The sequence below is a fragment of the Hyperolius riggenbachi genome, chromosome 9 (assembly GCF_040937935.1).
Source record: "Hyperolius riggenbachi isolate aHypRig1 chromosome 9, aHypRig1.pri, whole genome shotgun sequence".
NCBI lineage: Eukaryota > Metazoa > Chordata > Amphibia > Anura > Hyperoliidae > Hyperolius > Hyperolius riggenbachi.
The window spans coordinates 246,399,407-246,422,934 of record NC_090654.1 but is presented as its reverse complement, the minus strand read 5'-3'; the positions used below and the strand labels follow the sequence as shown (position 1 = coordinate 246,422,934).

The window sequence follows — 23,528 nt, the reverse complement described above, 5'->3', positions numbered from 1 at the left end:
TAACAGCAATGCAGCAATCAAAGGAAACTCAAAATGTACCGACCACAAAGTAGTGGAATGGTTGTAGCACGGCTCACCTTCCTTACTGCACGAGGCGTAGATCCCTCTTGGCTTTGGCCTGGAGCTTTCCAGTTCGTTCTCGATTTCATCCTGATAGGTAATAATCTCCCCTGTCAATGCAAAACCACAATGGTGAACACAACATGTCTTCACAGAGGCATTCCTGGCCAAACAATGTCAGGAGTGCTTCTTACCTTCCACATCATTCAGCTTCTTTGTGAGTTCCTGTTCCAGCTGCAAAGACAAAACATACCACGATCACTGCAGGAAATTCATCACTACGGGCCTATTTCCACTGAGGCCGAATCTGGGAGTGTGTGTGTGTGTGTGTGTGTGTGTGTGTGTGTGTGTGTGTGTGTGTGTGTGTGTGTGTGTGTGTGTGTGTGTGTGTGTGTGTGTGTGTCTTACATCCCAGCAGGGGAGTGTCATTTACAGTTTCCCTGCATGTGTGGGGGAGTGGAAACATCCCAGCAGGGGAGTGCCATTTAGTTTCCCTGCATGTGTGGGGGAGTGGTTACATCCCAGCAGGGGAGTGTCATTTACAGTTTCCCTGCATGTGTGGGTGAGTGGTTACATCCCAGCGGGGTGTGCCATTTACAGGTTTCACTGCATGTCTGGAGGGAGTGGTTACACCCCAGAAAGGGAATGTCATTTACAGTTTCCCGGGTTAGCGCTGGTTAAAGGAGAGCTTAAAGAGAATCTGTACTCCAAAATTCTTACACTAAAAAGCATACCATTCTATTCATTATGTTCTCCTGGGCCCCTCTGTGCTGTTTCTGTCACTCCCTGCTGCAATCCTGGCTTGTAATTGCCAGTTTTAGGCAGTGTTTACAAACAAAAAACATGGATTCCAACCAGCATGTGACAGGCTCAGAGAAGCTCAGTCTGTGACTCATACAGAGCCTGCAGGGGGTGTGGAGAGGGTGTGTATAACTTCTACCTATCACAGCAGAGCAGCACATTCCTGCCTGAGCCAATAAAGCTGACAAAGGAAAGAAGATTAGATTACATAACAGATAATACAGCCACTGTGCAACTAGGAAAGGCTGCAGTAAGACAGACCACATTAGAACAGGTATAGAAACTTGTAGGATAAAAGAAATAAGGCTGAACATTTTATTACAGAGTCTCTTTAAGGATGAATTAAAAATATCCATCTGGTTATACCAGTTATTGCGAATCAGATTTAAATAGCATTCAAGTTGCTTAGAATATGCTTAGAAAGTTTGCTGAAAATATTTTGTCATGCTACTGTAAACACTGTGCATCAGGGAAAGAGTTGATGGACTTTTAGAAGGTTTTTTTTTTACAATTCCTGTCATGCTAACAATAAGTACCTTCCACAGGAAAGGTGGCCATACATCTAAAGATCAAATCTGACTGGAGATAGATCTGCTGGCTACCCAGACACCACCGAATAGTGATCCATTTCAGCATGAAATCTCTTGGGAATCGGCCTTGTGACCCCCCCTCCCGGCCACTGTCCACCTAAATCCTCCCCCCTCCCCCCCCCCCCCCCCAGTGCCTGTGTATTAAAATGGTCACCTGCTCCAGCTGCCGTGACTGCCCAGCTGCTATCAGTCTCATTCGCTGCTTCTTCATAATCACCATCGTTACATGCAGCCACCACGTGGTCGAGTATACAACGCGCCGTGTGTATGACATCACTCATGAGCCTAGCAGCAGAGAAGCAGCGGAGGAGACCGAGAGCTGATGGACGGCTGCTGCAGCTGGGGCAGGTGAGACTTAAGAACCTCCTCTCTGCTCTAAAAGATACACAACAGCATAATAACCTTTAAAGAAAAACATTTCTTTGTTACTACTGATACAAATACTGCAATAAATGTACAGTGTGTCTACTTCCTGCTTTCAAGGAAGCAGACATGGGGTTAAAATACTGTGTTAACAAATTAACTGCTCTGTCAAGGCAGCTGAGGGATCAAATGACAGTTGTGATTGGTCACAGATGAGAAGGAATTTGTCAGGCTAAACTCTAAATACACACAGGGTACATTTCTATATGTTTTCTTTCTGTCCTGTGCAAGAGATCAGGTCCACTTTAAAGCGGGATTGTCAGCCATAGAATCAAATTCCAATTACCCACTGCTCTGTGTTTATTATGTAGTCTATCCTGACTGCATTGCAAGCATTCCAATATAATAATAAATGTTTCTGCTGTAATGAATCTTACCTCAGTCAGCCTGGCACCTTTCTGGTACATTGCCGGGGAGAGGGAAGCTTGTTATATCCCCTCCCACATTCTTGCTCCTCACAGATTGGCTAAGGGCAGTTCAGTGTGACATGAGGCTAAAAATGGAATTACACCTTACCCCTTTGCAGAAGATATGACAGTGCAGTTCCTACAGAGCTCAGTGGGGAGGAGGGCTGGTAATGCATACAGTGGGATGCGAACGTTTGGGCAACGTTAATAGTCATGATTTTCTTGTATAAATTGTTGGTTGTTACGATAAAAAAATGTCAGTTAAATATATCATATGTCACACACAGTGATATTTGAGAAGTGAAATTAAGTTTATTGGATTTACAGGAAGTGCGCAATAATTCTTTAAACAAAATTAGGAAAGTCCCAATTACAGCCACTAAATGCTTCCTGTACGTTCCAATGAGAGTCTGGATTCTGGTTGAAGGTATTTTGGACCATTCCTCTTTACAAAACATCTCTAGTTCATTCAGGTTTGATGGCTTCCGAACATGGACAGCTCTCTTAACTCACACCACAGATTTTCAATTATATTTAGGTCTGGGGACTGAGATGGCCATTCCAGAACATTGTACTTGTTCCTCTGCATGAATGCCTTAGTGCATTTTGAGCAGTGTTTAGGGCCGTTGTCTTGTTGCAAGATCAAGCCCCGGCGCAGCTTCAGCTTTGTCACGGATTCCTGGACATTGGTCTCCAGAATCTGCTGATACTCAGTGGCATCCATGCATCCCTCAACTTTGGCAAGATTACCAGTCCCTGCACTGGCCACACAGCCCCACAGCATGATGGAACCACAACCATATTTTACTGTAGGTAGCAGGCGTTTTTCTTGAAATGCTGTGTTTTTCCTCCATGCATAACACCCCTTGTAATGCCCAAATAACTCAATTTTAGTTTCTTCAGTCCACAGCACCTTTTTCCAAAATGAAGCTGGCTTGTCCAAATGTGCTCTAGCATACCTCAAGCAGCTCTGTTTGTGCTGTGGGAGGAGAAAAGGACTCCTCTGCATCACTCGCGCATACAGCAATTCCTTGTGTAAAGTGTGCCGAATAGTTGAACGATGCACGGTGACTATCTGCAGCAAAATGATGTTGTAAGTCTTTGGTTCTGGTCTGTGGGTTGACTCATCACTGTTCTTACCATTTGTCGCTTGTGTCGCTTCGGTCTATTCGAGATTTTTCTTGCCACTTCGAACCTTAACTTGAACTGAGCATGTGGTCTTCCATTTCCTCAAGATGTTCCTAACTGTGGAAACAGACAGCTGAAATCTCTGGGACAGCTTTCTGTATCCTTTCCCTAAACCATGATGGTGAACAATCTTTGTCTTCAGGTCATTTGAGAGTTGTTTTGAGACCCCCATGTTGCTACTCTACAGAGAAATTTAAAAGAGGAGGGAAACCTACAATATACCCCCTTAAAGATGCTTTTTATAATTATATTCACCTGTGTATGTAGGTCAGGGGTCACTGAGCTTACCAAGCCAATTTGAGTTCCAATAATAGGTTCTGGAATCCATAAAATGACAAATTTATGCACCTGCCTAATTTTATTTAAACAATTATTGCGCACATTCTGAAAGTCCAATAAACTTTTTCTCAAATATCACTGTGTGTGACTACTATATGATATATTTAACTGACATTTTTTATCGTAACAACCAATGATTTATACAAGAAAATCATGACGATTAGCAACGCTGCCCAAACTTTCGCATTCCACTGTACAACATTTCATGCAAAGGAGGAAAAAAAAAAAGAGTAAGGGAGGAAATGACATCAGGCTTGGCTTCAGTCAGAAGCAGTAAAAATGGAAAATGCCTGGAACAGTTGTCTTTATTTACTGTATAAAATTCACTGAAATAAAAACGTGGACAGTACAATACATATGTTATGTAAATAGAACAAGTACCGTATTTATCTACTTAAATATGTGTTTGTTTGTTTTCCTGGGATAGTATTGCTGTCCCTGCTGCTTTAAAATAACAAAGGTGTAATTATGAATTCCATAACAAATAGAATTTACATTTGACAAAACTAGTTCTTTAATGCTTCTTGCCTGTCCACTGTAGAGACCATTTTCCTCTCTCTATGAAGCCACGGTGCAGTGGTATAAACCTGTAACTGATCATTGCCTTGTCCAGCCAATATCAGCCCCCCACTCCTGTGTGTCTGTCTCTAGGCACTGCAGGGAACAGGATCATGTGTCTGGCCAGAAGGAGAGTTGAATGTCCATATTGCAGAGAATGGGCTTCTGCTCCTCACATGTATTTAGAGAGTTAAGCCTGTCTAATTCTCCCTCACCTGTAACTAATAACCAGGGCTGTGGAGTCGGTCCAAATATTCACCGACTCCGACTCCTCAGTTTAGGATTCCACCGACTCCTCGACTCCGACTCCTCTAATTTGCATATTACAATTTTGTTGATTAAAAGTATGTAACATGAAATTCGTATCTTAACTGCCAACGCTTAGGAATTTTACAAGACAACTGAAGTGAGAAGGATATGTAGACTACTATATTTATTCCCTTTAGACTAAAACTAGTCCTTGGTAAGAGTACTTGTAAAAGGTACAAACCGGAACAAAGAACATCTATCAGGCCCTAGGCAATGTGACTGTGGGTACATGTAAGAATGATGTGCAGGTGCTCTTCAGGGGAATAAGGGGATTCTTCCTATATTACACTTCATGTTCAATCTGAACAAGGTTTATGGGTGACAGCCAACACCTCTGTGTTCAATGTGCACAGCATTCTCAGTGGATTCCCTGCAGCTCTGTGGGGAGAGCATATGTAGAGTATAGTGCTACTGTGTAACAAAGTAAACCTGAGACAGATGAAATTAAAGTTTTATACATACCTGGGGCTTCCTCCAGCCGCCTTCAGGATAATCAGTCCCTCGTTGTCCTCCTCCATCACCTGGATCTTCTGCTATGAGTCCAGGTACTTGAGCCAGTCGGGCGTAGTGCGCATGCACACACTCCGCCGCCAGGAGCATACTACACCTGTGCAGCACTATTGCGCAGGTGCAGAATGTTCCTGGCTGTGGGAGCGGCATGCGGCCGGACAGCGCTGACTGGCTGAATTACCAGGACTCATAGCAGAAGATCCGGGTGGTGGAGGACAGCGAGGGACTGATTAGCCTGAAGGGGGCTGGAGGAAGCCCCAGGTATGTATAAAACTTTACTTTTCATCCGTCTCAGGTACCCTTTAATTTGTAGTCACCAAACCAAATTTTAACAACATATCAAATTATTTGATTTCATCAGCAAAGGGAGTGCATACATTTGCATAAATCAACATCAATGCAGAATTATTTCCATCTCGTTGACCATCTCTATTAGTGACACAGCTACACATCAGGCTTTATTCTTACAGCATAGATGTTATTTAGTATATATAAGAGATTCCTGTGTACACATCATATATACAGTCACAATCAGATATGTATATCTGACCTTAAAAATACGGGGACTGCTTTATTGAAGCAGCACAAGTAACTAATTTTGATTGGTTTATTTCATTTTTGTGGACTAAGCACAGCTATTACTGTATATATAATGTATATATACATTATTTTTAATGACTTATCTGAGAAATAGAACATTTTATCATATTTTCTATTTTAATTACAGTTACAAATTCAGTAGGAGTCGGAGCATTTTTTCCCGACTCCGACTCCAGGCACCCAAAATTGCCCGACTCCACAGCCCTGCTAATAACCACTGTAATATGATCTCTTCAGCTGTGCCAGCTCTGGAATCTCTACTGCCTCGGCAGAGCTGCTAATTTGTAAATGCAGGATGCTAACACTATTTCTGCTTCCATGAAAGCAGGAAGTAGACACACTGCAGATTTATTGCAGGATTTGATTTGTATCAGCACTAACAAAGATATGCTTTTCTTTAAAAGGTTATTATTCTGCTGTGTATCTTTTAGAGCAGGGAGGAGGTTCCTAATTAAGTCTCACCTGCTCCAGCTGCAGCATTTGTCCATCTGCTCTCGGTCTCATCCGCTGCTTCTCTGCTGCTAGGCTCGGGAGTGATGTCATACACGCAGCACGTTGTATACTCGACCACGTGGTGGCTGCATGTAACGATGGTGATTATGAAGAAGCAGCAAATGAGACTGATAGCAGCTGGACAGTCACGGCAGCTGGAGCAGGTGACATTTTAATACACAGGCACGGAGAGGTGGGGGGGATTTAGGTGGACAGTGGCCGGGGGCGGCGTCACAAGGCCGATTCCCGAGAGATTTCATGCTGAAATGGATCACTAATCGGTGGTGTATAGGTGGCCAGCAGATCTATCTCCAGTCAGATTTGATCTTTAGATGTATGGGCACGTTTCCTGTGGAAGGTACTTATTGTTAGCATGACAGGAATTGTAAAAAAACACCTTCTAAAAGTCCATCAACTCTTTCCCCGATGCGCAGTGTTTACAGTAGCATGACAAAATATTTTCAGCAAACGTGAAATGATTTTATGCGGTTTATCTTTTAGAGCAGAGAGGAAGTTATGAGTTCAAGTGCGCTTTAAGGATTAAAGTAGAATGAATGAAGTGACTGGAAGTTCTAAAGGGGATGACCTTCATCCCTCAAAATATATATATATATATATATATATATATATATATATATATATATATATATATATATATATATATATATATATATATATATATATATATATATATATATATATATATATATATATATATATCTCAACATTATCAGGGCTGATTAAATGATTGATTTGTAAGAATATTTTTAATAGATAAGACATTTGTTATTAATTAAATAGTGTTGAATTCCCTATCGATATTTGATTGAATATGAACAGGGACTGGATCAAGAATGCTTATCCTTGTTCGAATGATGGTGGCAAGAGCATGGAGGACTGGGAAGACATCGTTATTTACTTGAGCTGCCTCAGTTTGAAAAGGACATACCCAGCTGTTGACTTGAGTGTTAGGTAAACATCAGAACGATTCCAAATGCCCAGTTTTGATTGGTCTCATTCATCAAAGTCATGACCCAGGATGATGGGGCATGGTGAACAGGCCTCAGGCAAAAAGTAAGAGTTTACCTGTTGTATTCGGATCTTCTTCTGACCCGCAGTGAAAGACGGTGGATCACATTCTTGTTCCAAATCTACCTTCATGAACTCATCTATCGTCAGCTGACTTGTTGGGGTATCTTCAAATTCTGTCAGCCTAAAAAGTACACAGATGCATAAGTTACAGGGAGAGTAGAGGTCTTCTACTAGAGGGTGTAGAGCGGAGGTCTCCTTCTACAGGGTGGAAAGTGGAGGTCTTCTTCTACAGAGAGAGCGGAAATCTCCTTTTACAGGGTGGAGAGCAGAGGTCTCCTTCTACAGGGTGGAGAGCAAAGTTCTCCTTCTACAGGATAGAGAGTGGGGGGGGGGGGGGGGGAGAGTGGAGGTCTCCTTCTACAGAATAGAGTGGAGGTCTCCTTCTACAGAATAGAGTGGAGGTCTCCTTCTACAGAATAGAGTGGAGGTCTCCTTCTACAGAATAGAGTGGAGGTCTCCTTCTACAGAATAGAGTGGAGGTCTCCTTCTACAGAATAGGGAGTAGAGGTCTCCTTCTACAGAATAGGGAGTAGAGGTCTCCTTCTACAGAATAGGGAGTAGAGGTCTCCTTCTACAGAATAGGGAGTAGAGGTCTCCTACAGAATAGGGAGTAGAGGTCTCCTACAGAATAGGGAGTAGAGGTCTCCTACAGAATAGGGAGTAGAGGTCTCCTTCTACAGAATAGGGAGTAGAGGTCTCCTTCTACAGAATAGGGAGTAGAAGTTTCCTTCTACAAAATAGAGAGTGGAGGTCTCCTTCTCCAGGGTGGAGAGCAAAGTTCTCCTTCTATGGGGTGGAGAGCAGAATTCTCCATCTATGTGGTGGAGAGACAAATTCTCCTTCTATGCTGTGAAGAACAGGGTTTTCCTTCTATGGGATGGAGAACATAATTCTCTTTCTATAAGGTTAATAAAATAAGAGGGGAACTTCCACAGGCTGGAGAATAGAGGTCTCCTTCAATTATGCTGAGAGTCAAGGCCTTCTATAGGGTGCATACTTGAGAATTCATGAAATGAGGTTCTTGCGTGAATCCCAAACGTATGAGGGAAAAGGAGTATTTCACAAAACTATTGCAAAATTGTTTATTGTAGGGACTGTTTAAACGTTAAGTCCAGGCAAATAAGAGAGAATGTTGAATGGAACTTGCATGTCCCTTATGTACTCAGACACAGTTCAGTGGTAATAAAGCAAGTAAAAATACCTATAATGATTATTATAGGAGTGAACAGAGGTGCCAGCAGGATAAAAGGTACTAAAAAGTTTAAAATTCCTCAGGAGGCAGTGGTGAACTCACCTCCCCAGAGTAGACACAATATTGTCAGCTTTTATACAACAGGTTTATTTATATACTCCACACAATGCAACTCGTTTCACGGGCATATTCCCGCTTCCTCAGGCAATAAACAGATAGGAGTACACAGTACAGTGTCACGTCACGAATAGCTTGCACTAGTGATCCTGCTCTTGCCAGCTGGCTCCCTCCTGTATCTATGCCCCGCATCCCCTGTAACATGGTGTGCAGAGTGCACTGCTCAAGACTTCCTGGGTTCCCTGGCTTGTGGAGCGAAGCATGCCAGTAACGTGTCAGCGGTGCAATGAACGAGGATTCTTCCTGTGTGGCAATCTCTGTGTCACATATCTATGACTCTAGTGGTGTCTTGAGACAAAGCTGTATCATCCTTGGGGCACATCTGGCTATGGGGAGAAGTAATGATTTTTACTGGGGGTACATCTAGCTACTGGGGAAGGGGCTATACTGGGGAGAGGGTTCATACGCGAGTCAATCACTTTTTCCTGGTTTCTGATGGAAAAGTGGGTATCTCGGCTTACACACAAGTCAGCATATTTATACATGCGAGTATAAACGATAATTAGGCAGCTTTTCACCCCAAATAAAATAAAACAGCATGTCTACTAAGTAATAAGATTAGTCTGTATGGCCCCATTTTGAAGCAAAAAAGTTTGCTCCCCCCCCCCCCCCCCCGTTGCGTGACATCACATCTGTGCTCTATTGCCCCCCCCCCCCCCCCACATTGCAACAGAACATGTTAGCCTATAGACTAACTTAACATTAGTACAGCCTTGACCCAGCAATGTGGTTAAAGGGATCAGGTCCCGAGTCCCAAGACAGTCAAACTGAATCTCATCCATCTCTCAAGGCTACAGATTGCTATAAATGTAGATTTTTCATCTTCTGATGATTTTAGCAGTCACAAGATTCTAAAATGAGAGCACAAAGGAGAGATTAGAAAGTGACAGGCTGGCTTTGCAGACTCACATTACAAATGCAGCATCATTTCAGATGTAAATGATTCGATTCCCTCATTTGCCTTCCACCGCGGAAAAATATGCGGCCATCTCAGGTGACATCTACACAGAGAAGATGTATAGAAGGAGTTTACTTCGGTTGAAGTAAAACTTCTTGATATGGATCCACAGACATAGCTGAACCGCTGATCCACTGCACACTAAAGGGAACCTTAACTGAGAAGGATATGGATTTTCCCTCTTAAAATAATACCAGTTGCCTGACTTTGCTGCTGATCCTGTGTCTCTAATACTTTTAGCCACAGCCCCTGAACAAGCATGCAGATCAGGTGCTCTGACTGAAGTCAGACTGGATTTGCAGCATGCTTGTTTCAGGTGTGTGATTCAGCCACTACTGCAGCCAAAGAGATCAGCAGGACTGAAAAGCAACTGGTATTTTTTTAAAAGGAAACATCCATATCCCTCTCAGTTAAGGTTCCCTTTAAATTACAGTGTAGGAATACATACGTGTGATTGTTGGGCGGGTAGTGACCACCCATGTGTATGTAATATCCGGCAGGTGGATACCGCATCAGGTCATTTGGGACGTGGGGATCAGCAGATGTCTAATAGATACCTGTGTTAAGTATCGGTAATTGCAAAGCCAATCTGTGAGTTAGACGCCCAATGTGGATAGTAGCTGATTAGGGAATAATGGCTCTAGCCGCTTGTAGAGGTTGTTTGGGCTCTGGGGTTAGTGTTAGGAATTAGGAGGGGTAGGTTAACCAGGGCTGTGGAGTCGGTACAAAAATCATCCGACTCAGACTCCTCAGTTTATTGAAACCTCAGATTCAGACCCCAGGTGCCTAAAATTGCTCTGACACCAACTCCTTAGGCTAATTTTTACAAAGGCTGTGGATTTGGTTCAAAAATCATTTGACTCCTCAGGTTATTGAAACCACAGATTCCAACTCCAAGTACCCAAAATTACTCCGACTCCACAGCCCTGAGGTTATCTTTAGGCACTTGAAGAAGGGGGGGGGAGTGTTAGGAGCAAACCAACACGCTTCTGTCCACTTTTCAGCAAAACTCGAGGAATGCCGCCCACCTAGATTGTACTAAACTGGACACCATAATTCCCAGCACTGTATCAAAAGAACACTCAATGAATATATACGGTGTGCAGACCCCATGGACTTCTACTGAACGTCACTACTGGTCCAGCACATGGGAAACTTACATGGTGTGTCTCCACACTCCCATATTCTTGCTTTTACAAATTTAGTGTTATAAAAAATATGGCGGGAGTGTAGTTTGTTAAATACTTACTAATGTCATTGTTAAAAAGGATACGCAAAGGTAACATGTGGCATGCGGAGATAGAGGTGTATAGACAGTACCAAGCACACAAATAACTAGGCTGTGTTCCTTTATTTATTTCTCTGCCTGAAAGAGTTAAAAATCAGGAATGCAATTGACAGTTTCTGTCCGGGTTGGGACTGGGCCCGACTATAGCGTAACCCTCACTGAAAAGGAATTATAAACATAAAACACTTTCCTGGCAGTAAATGGCTTCTGAGAGCAGGAAATGGATAAAAAAAAGGGTCAATAGTTCATAGATTTTAGCTCTGGTATACTTCAATGAATGTCATTGAGCAGAGACAATAAAACCGTAAAAACTTAAGTAGATTTACGGTAAATATAAAAGAAAAACTGTTGTATATCTAAAAAGGTCATTTTTAGGAGGACAAGGAGGAAAGATGCAATTGTTTAACTCATCCGTTTATTTTCACCTCATATTTCCTTTAAAGTGGACCTGAAGTCCACCAGGGTAAAAGCGCAATATAAAAGTTGTGTGTGTGTTTGAACTCTTTCACAGGATAGAAGGAAAACAGAGAAATGCACCCTGTATGTATTTATGAGTGTGGAGTCGTACTTGCTTGGCTTCCATCAATTCCAGATGGTCAGGTGTGCAGATCTAATAGTCCCGGACACCATGGGACTCAAACTGTGGCAAATGAAGAGAAAGATCCGCACCACCTTCAGAAAAGCTTAGTCTGTTTTATTGGAAAAAAAACATACAAATTTAAAAAGAACTTTAAGGCAGGACAGTCCACTGTTTCGGGCTCCTGCCCATCTTCATGCTGCCTAGTTCTGAAGTAACATACAAAAACACCAACATATATACAGAGAAACAACCAATCACTGAGTATATACTAATTAGAGGACCTGATGGGAAACAGCCTATTTACATATCTAGTCACACCTGGGGGAGTTGGAGGTGTGACTAGATATGTAAACAGTGGACTGTCCTGCCTTAAAGTTCTTTTTAAATTTGTATGTTTTTTTCCAATAAAACAGACTAAGCTTTTCTGAAGGTGGTGCGGATCTTTCTCTTCATTTGCCCCTGTATGTATTTAGAGAGTCTGTCTAATTCCCCATCATCTGTGTCTAATCACAAGTTGTAATTTGATCTCTCAGCTGTGTCAGCTGACTGCCACAGCAGATAAGCTCATTTGAAAGCACAGGATGTTAACAATATGCCTGCTTCCATTAAAGTAGGAAGTAGAAACACTGCAGATTTATTGTAGGATTTGTATCAGCTGTAACTTAAGGGGACCATACACTTATAGATTTGCAGCAGATTCGACCATCAGATAGATTTCTGTCAGATACTTGTCAAGTCGAATCTGACTGGAAACTATCTGATGTGTGGCACACACTAGGAACAGATTCCCAATAGATTTCAGAATGAAATCTATTGGAAATCGATCTAAATGCATTATTGGAACATTAGATCCAATGTAACTCTATGGGCCATCGATCTGCTGCAAGCAGCAGATCAACCAAGAATTTCCATCCCATCAGATAGATCAAATCGATTGAAATCGGCTGCAAATCGATCGGCTAATTTGATAGAATCGATTTCCAATCAATCGATTCCATAGAATCGATCAATGGCTGAAATCGACCAGTGTATGGGCCCCTTAAAAAAATGTTTTTCTTTAAAGGTTATTATGCTGTTGCTTATCTTTTAGAGCAGAGAGGAAGTTCTGAGGTCAGGTCTGCATTAACCATTATTATGTTAATCTGTCGGATGTGACAGGTTCTCTTTCTCTCTTTGCTGCAATACAAACAGGCACGTGCCTTTGTCACAGAAGCACAATCTGATAGATTCTAAAGAGAAATCCCTGTTCTAAGTTATTTTCTTGCTGCCTGCATTACTAATGGCTGGTTGACCTAATCTCTACATATGGCATTTAACACTGCGGGACACAAAGCTGTGTGGGCCGCAGACGCACTCACACAACCCCCGGAGATCAGGTGACAGTGGAAGTGCATTTAAGCCCCCGTCCACGCCGGCGGTAATTTCATACTCACCTCTGCAGGGAGCCGGCTGATGGAAGGGCTCAGACTTGTTACATTTCACTTTTAATCTTTCATCTCCAGGCGGATTCAAAGGCTTGAAAATATGGCCTTTTTGCAGCACAGCATGGAGGCGCTCAACCGCACATGAAAAAAGGGAAAGCGCGGTGCTACCCTGCAGAGGACACCCCGCCGGAGGAAGCTTCTAGGGCTGATCAGCTCCGATCTTCACTCCATAAATGGATGGCACAAAGTCATACGGGGGGCCTTCTGCCAGTCTAGAAATAAACAGCTCCATTGTTTATTGGACGGATGGGCTGTTTTCATGCCTGGCAATCGTTAGTGTAAATTTCCAAGTCATACAAATTAGGTCAACACCATGCTCCAGATCTGGCGTCACGTCCAAGTGATCAGAGTTGTCTGACGGGCAGAAACACACCGGGGCACCCCGAGACCAGCTGGATGGAAATTAAAGTGGACCTCCAGACAAAATCTGCTCAGCAGCACTAAAAAGGCTTGGTGTTTCTTTAACAGGTTCACAGCATCAGAACTTTGTTTTTCATACCCAAGCCTAATTTTAGCTGTTTAGAAGCCAAGCTCTGCCCCATCAAAGAAAACTGCCTGAGCATTTTTCCCGATATTGTGCAAAGCATGATGGGATTTCTGATGATGATGTTCTCGTTGCCTAGCAGCTGGGAGGGGTGATCAGCACACAGGACAGTTGGAACTGTGTCTCATGCTTCCTGCCACCTTTCAACCAAAAAGATGGCTGCCCCCATGAAATCACAAACCTTTTCCTGTTCTTTTAAAACAGGGTGTGTAAGAGATTATATTACCTATCTATTTTAATTAACATAACTAATGTAACTTAATGACAGTACGTTTGTTTAGGCTGGAGTTCCTCTTTATGAGGTGTTACCCTCGATTGTATTTTGTAATCTGCACTGTAAATGTGAGTGTTGAAATAGGATTGGCTATAAAAGGACCACTATCGGGAAACTCTTACAATTCAAACTACATGCAAAAACATACAAATGAGACGTACATTTCTTTGAGAGTAAAGTGAGCCATAAATTACCTTTTTCCTATGTTGCTGTCACTTACAGCAGCAACATAGGTCTTCCACTGGTCCATCTCCTCATGGGGGATTCTCAGGGCTTTCTTTATTTTCAAAAGCACTCAGTAAATGGCAGTTGCTCTGTCCAACTGCCAAAAAAGGATGCAGCATGCAGGGGGGGGGGGCTGACCAGTATCTTTGTATAAATCTTTTTCTGACAGGCCTCAATTCACTAAGATCATGCCGGAGATAATAAGACATGAGAAAACTTACCTCCGCACAGTGAGAGAGTTATCTTATCTCGTCATTACTTATGTTACCTCCTCTGTAGTTATTTTCACATGCAGTTAATTAACAGCCTGTCTTTAACTTTAGAATTCTGGAGTTATTTTAAGGATTGAAGAGTTAACTTAAAAGGATACTGTAGGGGGTCGGGGGGAAAATGAGTTGAACTTACCTGGGGCTTCTAATGGTCCCCCGCAGACATCCTGTGCCCCCGCAGCCACTCACCGATGCTCTGGCCCCGCCTCCGGTTCACTTCTAGAATTTCAGACTTTAAAGTCTGAAAACCACTGCGCCTGCGTTGCCATGTCCTCGAGCGTACTGCGCAGACACAGACCTTACTGGGCCTGCGCAGTACGCTCCTGGTGACATCAGCGGGATCGAGGACACGGCAATGCAGACGTAGTGGTTTTCAGACTTTAAAGTCTGAAATTCTAGAAGTGAACCGGAGGCGGGGCCAGAGCATCGGTGAGCGACTGCGCGGGCACAGGATGTCTGCGGGGGACCATTAGAAGCCCCGGGTAAGTTCATCTCATTTTCCCCCGACCCCCTACAGTATCCCTTTAAAGACAGAAGAGTTAACTTTAGGTTTGCCTGAGGTAAAATGTTTCCTGAATACTACATGCCTCATCACCATGGTGATAACTCTAGAAACAGTTATTAAAGACAGGATTGAGGCCAATTTATTTTTTTTATAAACAATAAAGGTCATGATGAGAATCCCCCATAAAGGCAGACAGACATAGAACATTTATATCGCGCTTTTCTCCTGGCGGACTCAAAGCGCCAGAGCTGCAGCCACTAGGACACACTCTATAGGCAGTAGCAGCGTTAGGAAGTCTTGCCCAAGGTCTATTACTGAATAGGTGCTGGCTTACTGAACAGGAAGTCCAGAGATTCAAACCCAGGTCGCCTGTGTCCAAAAACTTGTCAGTTCTGTCAGATTTCTACCTACTATAAGTGACAGCAACATAGGAGAAAAGTAATGTATAGCTCATTTTATTCTGGGAGAAAGGTATTTCTTATTTGTATGTGTTTACATGTATTTTAAATTTTACAATTCTTGTGATAGGGGTCTTTTAAGGGCAAGAACCTTACTTCTGCTATTTGCTTTCAAGTTTCCAACTGGCCGCAGACACCCACAAGGCAGTGAGTGGCCGGATAGCTTCACAGACAGGAGACAAAACAATTAAGTCTGTTCAAGGTGTGGGAGGAAGTATAAGAAGACATATGTGCGTTTCTTACACCGATAATAAAAAAGGGTTGCAATGATCACCTAGAACAGAGGTGCACATTGCGTAGAACGCAATTGAATCTGGATAAATCGCACACAGCCTGCCTGAGTGATGTATGCGTCATACTGTGTACCTGCCTTGGATGACCTTAGTGAGATGTGCTGTCTGGACCTTTTGCACAACAGTGTAGAGGATTATAAGGTTGCAAAGTGGGGAGCCATACATTTAGAAGCATTCTGTACTACTGCTGATTACAATTTTGCCAGACAGAGAGGGTGCCCATAAATTGAGAAGATTATTGGCAGTTTCGACAAATTTATCTTTAATTGAATGGGATTAGAGACAAATTTGTCTCTTTGTCGAAGTTGCCCATATACTGTAGGCCGATTCCTGTACGATTCCAGCATGAAATCTTCAGGGAACTGGCTGAGCCTGCCATGTCCCCCCCCCCCCCCCCCAGTGTATACATGTGCCCCCCATGTGTGCATTTATACATTACCTGTCCTGTGTCAGCCTCCATGCGTTGTCAGTAACCTTCAGACGGTTCTCCGTACATGCCACTGGCCCATAGGATCTGATGTCAGGCGCTATGCACCAACGTTAGACGCTATGCGCCAGTGACATGTACAGAGAGCCACCTGGTTACTGACAATGCATGGAGGCTGACACAGGACAGGTAATGTATAAATGCACACATGGGGGGCACAGGCAGGGGTTTCGTAGTTTGTTCTGAAATAGGCCGCACACCCGATCAACCAACTTCATCCTGATATCTTGCACTAGGCACGATTGACTAACGCGACCAATTTCAGCCCAAGATTGGTCGCATCGTTGGTCGGGCCTGTACTTGGCGGCACCAATTTTTAACCAATTCGATAATGATCGAATTGGTAGGTCGATCCGCCGCCAAAGTCCCCCGATAAATGGGTGACAGTATATTATTTGGAAATAAAGGTGTATTTTTTCTATGGTGGTTTTTCCCCCACTATTTTTTACGTGCATGTGCGTGAGAATGAGCGTGCACGTGCGTGAGAATGAGCGTGCACACGCACAGCGGCAGCAGCACTGTTTGACTTCCTGGAGCCGTTAAGAGGCTCTAGCAGGACGTTTTTATAAGTCAGCTTGTCATTAAGTGGTTAAAGTGACACTGAAGTAAAAAAAAAGATGATATAATGAATTGTTTGTGTCGTACGGATAATTAATAAAGCAGTAGTAGCAAAGAAAATAGTCTCTTATTTTCAGTTATACAGTTTTTTTTATAACATTGCATCATTCTCTAATATTTGCAGTTTATACACTACACTCAGCATGCTAAATTATTTCACAGAGCAGGCTAATGACCTTATGAACTTTTCTCTGCAGAAAAAAACTAAATACAGGGACAGACACTTGAGATAAGTGCTTCAGAAGACAGAGCTCTCAGCCACTTTGAAAGTTGGAGTGATCAGTGAAGCTCTTTTGCATAGATAACAACTGGAGTTTCTTAAAGAGACACTGAAGTTAAAAAAATGATGATATAATGAATTGTTGTCTAGTATAGATAACATTAGTAACAAAGAGAATATATTTTATAACATTGCATCATTCTCTAATATTTGCAGTTTACACACTACTCAGCATGCTAAATGATTTTACAGAGCAGGCTAGCAAACTTTTAACCTGTCCTCTGCAGAGAAAAAGACATTACAATGACTGACACTTGAGATAACAAGTTTCACAAGACAGAGCTCTCTGCAACTTTGAAAGTGGAGCTCAATGGCGCTTTTGCATAGATAACTGGAGTTTCTTAACTCTTCCTGTACTGGAAACAATATTAGACGTATGTCTCTGCTGCTAATGTTTTATTTCTTAGCTGTACTACAATACAAATCATTACATCATAAGTTTATTTTCACTTCAGATTCCGATTAAAGTGTGCTAAATAATATACCCAACTTCTATAATTGATCTGTTCGTTTCGAAGTGGTAACATTAATGAAAAGTAGTAGTGAAAGAATAGGTCACAGTGATATGAAAAATGAACATGTATTTTCCCTTGCGCAGAGCTGGTGTGAGTGAAAGTGGTGTAGTTGTTGCCAAAATATATTTGCACCTGACAGGCGACATCCTGTCTCATAATTAGAGGGTTGGCAGGCATGCTATGTAACCATTTGCTATTCTCATATACAAGCGTGACTCTGGGGGAGGGGAAATCATTAGGGATGAGCACTCATCGTCATGTGAAATGTGAGGGGTGGGGGTGGGAGCGTTTGTGGCAAAAGGGGTTAATTTACCTATATCGCAACCTCTTGGTGATGCACTGCACGCTGCTCTCTCCCTTCCCAACACCTCAGCCTTAAACAACCTTAAAGAGGAACTTCAGGCTAAACAAACATACTGTCATTAAGTTACATTAGTTATGTTAATTAAAATAGATAGGTAATATAATCTCTTACCTACCCTGTTTTAAAAGATCAGGCAAATGTTTGATTTCATGAGGGCAGCCATCTTTTTGGTTGAAATGAGGTGACAGGGAGCATGAGACACAGTTCTAACTGTCCTCTTGTGTCCTGATCACCCCTCCCAGTTGCTAGGCAACGTGAACAACAACATAGGAAATCCCATCATGCTTTGCACAGCATCAGGGATAAAAAGCCCGGGCAGTTTTCTTTGATGGGGCGGAGCTTAGTTAAAAAGGCAGCTAAAAATGATGCTTTGTTAAGAAAAACAAAGTTCTGATTCTGTGAAACTGTTAAAGAAACACCAAGCCTTTTCAGTTCTGCTGAGTAAATTTTTAGTCCGGAGGTTCACTTTAAAGTACCAGTGTGATTTTGGCATTTTAAAGGGTAAATGTATTTATGAAAGTAAATATGCCAGATCAACCCCCTTAATTTCCCTGTGATCCATAATGCAATTATGATGCATTACGGAGTTTATCAACCTAAAATGCATATAGAAACCCCCTTAGTTATGAGTCATTCAACTTTACCAATAACCTCAACGTGTGCACCAAACATTGCCTGCTGGTCTGACAGCTAACCCTGTACTTCTCCCTTGCGCCCTACACAGAATCTACATTGTTTAGGTAACCTGACTTCCATACCTGTGATCTGTTCTCTGCACTAAAGCCACGGTCAGGCAGAACAGAGCGAGAATGGATTGCAGAGGACTTGTAAGCAGACCAGATGTGCCGATAAAAGATATGTGAGAAATGTCACACACTGCATTAGGGAGCAGTGACAGGTGCAGGGTCACTGTTAAGGTACCCATACATTACGATCTTCCACTGAGCGATTAAGTGATCGACTTTATTGGGCAATCAACTGCTGTGTGGTTGATTAAGATGTTCGACTAGATGCCCACACACACTGCAAGCGCAATCCTATGCGATTCTAATTTACTAATCGATCTGAACGATATTGTGTCTCCATGCTCTGAAACCAAAAATTGATTTTGTGTCGATGTAAATCACATGAACGTGGAACATAATTCTTTCCCAATCTGATAAAGGATCGATTCAAATGGCCGATCATACAGGACAATCAAGTAATGTATGGGCTCCTCTAGACCGGCAGACGGGACCATGGCAGTTTTGGGTATGCGTACAAACAGTAGCAACTAGGGATGATCAAGCAGTGGCTGAATAGGTGTAATGGTTAAGGGCTCTGCCTCTGACACAGGAGACCTGGGTTCAAATCTCGGCTCTGCCTGTTCAGTAAGCCAGCACCTATTACAGTAAGGAGTTTCTTGGGCAAGTCTCCTTAACACTGCTACTGCCTACTGAGGGCGCTCTAGTGGCTGCCTCGCAAGCCCTTTGAGTCCGACAGGAGAAAGGCGCTATACAAATACTGCAATTTTTATTATTATTATTATTATTATTATTAAAGTGAATGTTTACCGATTAAAAAAAGAAAAAGTCAGATACTCACCTAAGGAGAGGAAAGGCTCGGTCCTAATGAGCCTTCCCTCTCCTCTCCCGGTGCCCGGTCCCACGCAGGATCCCCCGTGGCAGTATTCGACCAGTTCGGTGAAATACTGCCACTTCCGCATGCCTTCGGGAGCTTTCGGAAGCCTTCGGGAGCACTCGGGCTCCCGATGACGCGACCGCTCCATACTACGCATGCGCGAGCGCCCTCTATGACGCACTCGCGCGTACGTAGTATGGAGCGGCCCGTCTTCGGAAGCCCAAGTGCTCCCGAAGACCTCCGAAGTCCCTGCGGCGGCGGACGCGAACGGGGGAGCCAGCGCAGCACCGAGGGCACCGGGAGAGGAGAGGGAAGGCTCATTAGGGCCGAGCCTTCCCTCTCCTTAGGTGAGTATCTGACTTTTTCTTTTTTTAACCGGTACCCATTGGCTTTAAGTTCGGCTGTGAAGGCGGAAGTGTCAGGAAGATGGAAAACTGTTTTGTATATGACAATTTTATAATGGCCAATGAGATGCAAATAATTCATATTTATGCAGCTTGTGCTAATCAAATCCAGCTGCTGCAGTATTGTATCGGCCCATTTTCAAGCGGCATAAGCTGTATAAAAATACCATAAAACTTGCATTAACTCCAATTATTAGCATCTCATTGAGCATCTTTACTCCTGGGAGTAATTGCGGGATTCCACTAGCGGCCGCCGTCCGTCTCAGAAACGTACGCCGCCACTTGCACATCGCTATTACTCATCTGAATCCCTGTAACTGTGCCCTGCATGGCTGTGGGGATTCGCATGTGTTGTCCAGAATGCTGAAGCAGCGCTCCAGAATTTATTCACACGCCCAATTTCAGAAGCAGCCTATTGATTTCAATAGGCTGAGATTCCAGGTCCATATTTGTGTACTTGAAATGAAGCACAATAAGCCCTAGTGGAACCAGGCCATTAAACCTGCATTGCTTTATAATGCAGTATTAAAGTATACACGAGGTGACATGTGACATGATGAGATAGACATGTGTATGCACAGTGCCAAGCACACAAATAACTATGCTGTGTTCCTTTTTTTGTTTCTCTGCCTAAAAGAGTTAAACATTTGGTATGCAAGTGCAGCAACTGCTGCGGTGCCTCCTGACGGAATTTTTTAGACCGTCAGGAGGGTTAAAGCACATGTAACTTTAGGAAAACGTATCCTACAGAAAAGCAGCCATTCCACACATGTCAGATCCGTACCTCTTCCGTAGAGTAGATTCACAAACTTTCACCACTCGTATGACTTCTTTAATGGTGCGGCGGAAATCATGCATTCTGGATGCCACCAGTAGAGCTGCAGAGAGGGAGGATAACACTGTGATTAGCATCAGCATTTCTGTCTGACCTGAACTTTTACACTGAAGCTTTAGCCGCAAATGGCGTCAGGCAGCAGGACAGGATTTCCTAGGCTACATACACACTTCTGAGCGTACCTGGACATTTAGCATGACGAGATAATGTATATAGAATGAAAATTCTGGTGAGAACCTGTAGGGCTGCACGATTTTGGGTAAAAATCGAAATTGCGATTTTTCCATTCGAAATTGAGATTTCGATTTATTCACGATTTTTTTTTCAAAACAAGCTTTAGCGGGGGGCAGGGTCAGAAGCCTAGCTATAGCGGGCTCTGTGTCAGAAAATGTTGCTGTGCATTCGCATTGCATTTCAGGCAATGCACATTTATAAAGTCTGAAGCCCTCTATGATGACCCCTCGGCTTAACAATGTGCGTGCGGTACTACTTTGTGCGGCGTACGGGACTCTTATGAGCCGGGCAGCGGGGGGCGGATCCACTGACAGAAGCAGTGCATATTCATGTTGCTAATGAGCCGGGCGGCGGGGGGGCGAGTCCAGTCTGGAGCGGCACACACAGCTTCAACAATCACTGGATAGCGATGGTATGACGGCAGCGGTAGGCGGAGCTGTACAGAGCGTACAGCTCCGCCTACTGCCTCCGTCATTCCATTGCTTTCCAGCGATTGGAGAAGCTCTGTGCCGCTCTGGACTGGACTCGCCCGACCCCCCCCCCCCCCCCCGGCTCATTAACATATGGAATATGCACTACGGCATCTCCCCTCAGCGCATAGCAGCAGGCGGACCATGCGGCCAAGCAGGGGCACAGCGGGCCCTAAACCGAAAACCGCCGGATACTGACGATCCCAAGATCGTCTTCTCAGGAACTGCGGTTTCGGTTTAAAACCGGAAAATCGTGCAGCCCTACCTGCCTGTATTCATTTTTCTACTGTAAGGGATAATAACCCAATATTTTAACCACTTCCAGACCGGTGTAGTTAGAATCTACGTCCTGCTGTTGGCTGTGCGGCTCTGACAGGATGTGGATTCCAACTGTCCACTGTCGCGCACTCACCGTCTTTGCCACTGTTCCGTTGCTGCACCAGCTTGCTCTGCTGTCTCAGTGACAGCAGAGCTTCAGCAATGTCATTGGCTCCTGACCCCATGATTACTGTGAGCCAATCACAGGGCACAATAGGGAAAGGCTCTGGTCCTTAAAGAGAAGGTCAGAGAGAAATAAAATGTATTTACCTGGGGCTTCCTCCAGACTCTGGCAGCCGTCCTGTACCTTCGCCTCCGCTCCCAGCTGGTGGCCCAGGGTCAGCTCTGTTGAGGTCGGCATCTACTGAGCCTGCGCAGGCACTGCTCGCATTCGCGCTGATGTGGTTTGCAGTGTTCGGCTCAGAACACTCCAGACCACGAGAGCGATCGCGAGCGGCGCTCATGCAGACACGGTAGGTGCCAGTTGGCTAGGTATGATCGGAACCAGCAAATTTCATTCCGCGGAATTCCGGATTCCGTCGGAAATCCCTCCTCCTTCATCCATCCATCCATCATCTTGTAGGGAATTGCAGTTTTTCACAAAGCCAGCTTACATACCATGGCTGGGAATTGAACCCAGGTCTCAGTGCATGGTAGGTAGCTGACTTATCCGCTATACCAGGGGTCCCCAACCTTTTCCGGCCTGGGGACCACTTTCTGACCAAATTTTTCTCCGGGGCCCGCGGGGGGAGGGTGTAGCGTCCTAGTGGACAGTGTCGTGCACAGCGGGTTACCGGGGGGGGGGGGGGGGGTCATGGCTAGCATAGTTGCCTCAGTATAGGGACTTTGGTTGCCCCAGTATGGCTAGTACAGCTACCCCAGTATAGCTAGTAGAGTGCCCAGTAAAGCTAATAGAGTGCCCAGTGTAGCTAGTATAGTGCCCAGTATGGGTAGGTAGTGCCCCAGTATAGCTAGTATGCCGCAGTATAGTTAGTATGCCCCAGTATAGCTAGTATAGTGCCTCAGTATAGCTAGTATGCCCCAGTATAGCTAGTATAGTGCCCCAGTATAGCTAGTAAAGCCCCAGTACAGCCAGTATAGTGCCCAGTATAGCTAGTAAAGCCCCAGTACAGCCAGTATAGTGCCCAGTATAGCAAGTATAGTGCCTCAGTATAGCTAGTATGCCCCAGTATAGCTAGTATGCCCCAGTATAGCTAGTATAGTGCCCCAGTATAGCTAGTATGCCCCAGTATAGCTAGTATGCCCCAGTACAGCCAGTATAGTGCCCACTACGCCTAGTATAGTGCCCAGTATAGCAAGTATAGTGCCCCAGTATAGCTAGTATAGTGCCCCAGTATAGCAAGTATAGTGCCCCAGTATAGCAAGTATAGTGCCCCAGTATAGCAAGTATAGTGCCCCAGTATAGCAAGTATAGTGCCCCAGTATAGCTAGTATAGTGCCCCAGTATAGCTAGTATAGTGCCCCAGTATAGCTAGTATAGTGCCCCAGTATAGCTAGTATAGTGCCCCAGTATAGCTAGTATAGTGCCCCAGTATAGCTAGTATAGTGCCCCAGTATAGCAGCACACTCCTCCTCCCCCCCCCCACCCCGCGGCCGCCGCTGCAGTTACCTTGGCCAGTGGTCTCTCTTATTCCCCTCTCTCTCTCTTCCCAGTGTGTGTCACAACAGCGCGCCCTGCGGCTGCTGTGATAGAGAGGGAGGAAGCAGGAAGGAGAGAGCGGTTCCCATAGTAACGGCGCGCCGCTA

The 23,528-nt window shown here is 44.1% G+C and overlaps 1 protein-coding gene across 3 annotated transcripts in view; it reads right to left on the bottom strand.

Annotated features, from left to right (window-relative positions):
* BRF1 (BRF1 RNA polymerase III transcription initiation factor subunit) overlaps window positions 1–23,528 on the bottom strand; it is a 452,239-nt gene that overhangs the window by 206,217 nt on the left and 222,494 nt on the right. For all 3 annotated transcript variants that reach the window (XM_068254252.1, XM_068254253.1, XM_068254254.1), the window contains 4 exons: window positions 20,689–20,782; window positions 7,364–7,490; window positions 255–294; window positions 78–170 (listed from right to left, as the gene is read on the bottom strand). In XM_068254252.1, coding sequence (XP_068110353.1) covers window positions 78–170; window positions 255–294; window positions 7,364–7,490; window positions 20,689–20,782 — 354 coding nt within the window. The remainder of the gene's footprint in view (window positions 1–77; window positions 171–254; window positions 295–7,363; window positions 7,491–20,688; window positions 20,783–23,528) is intronic.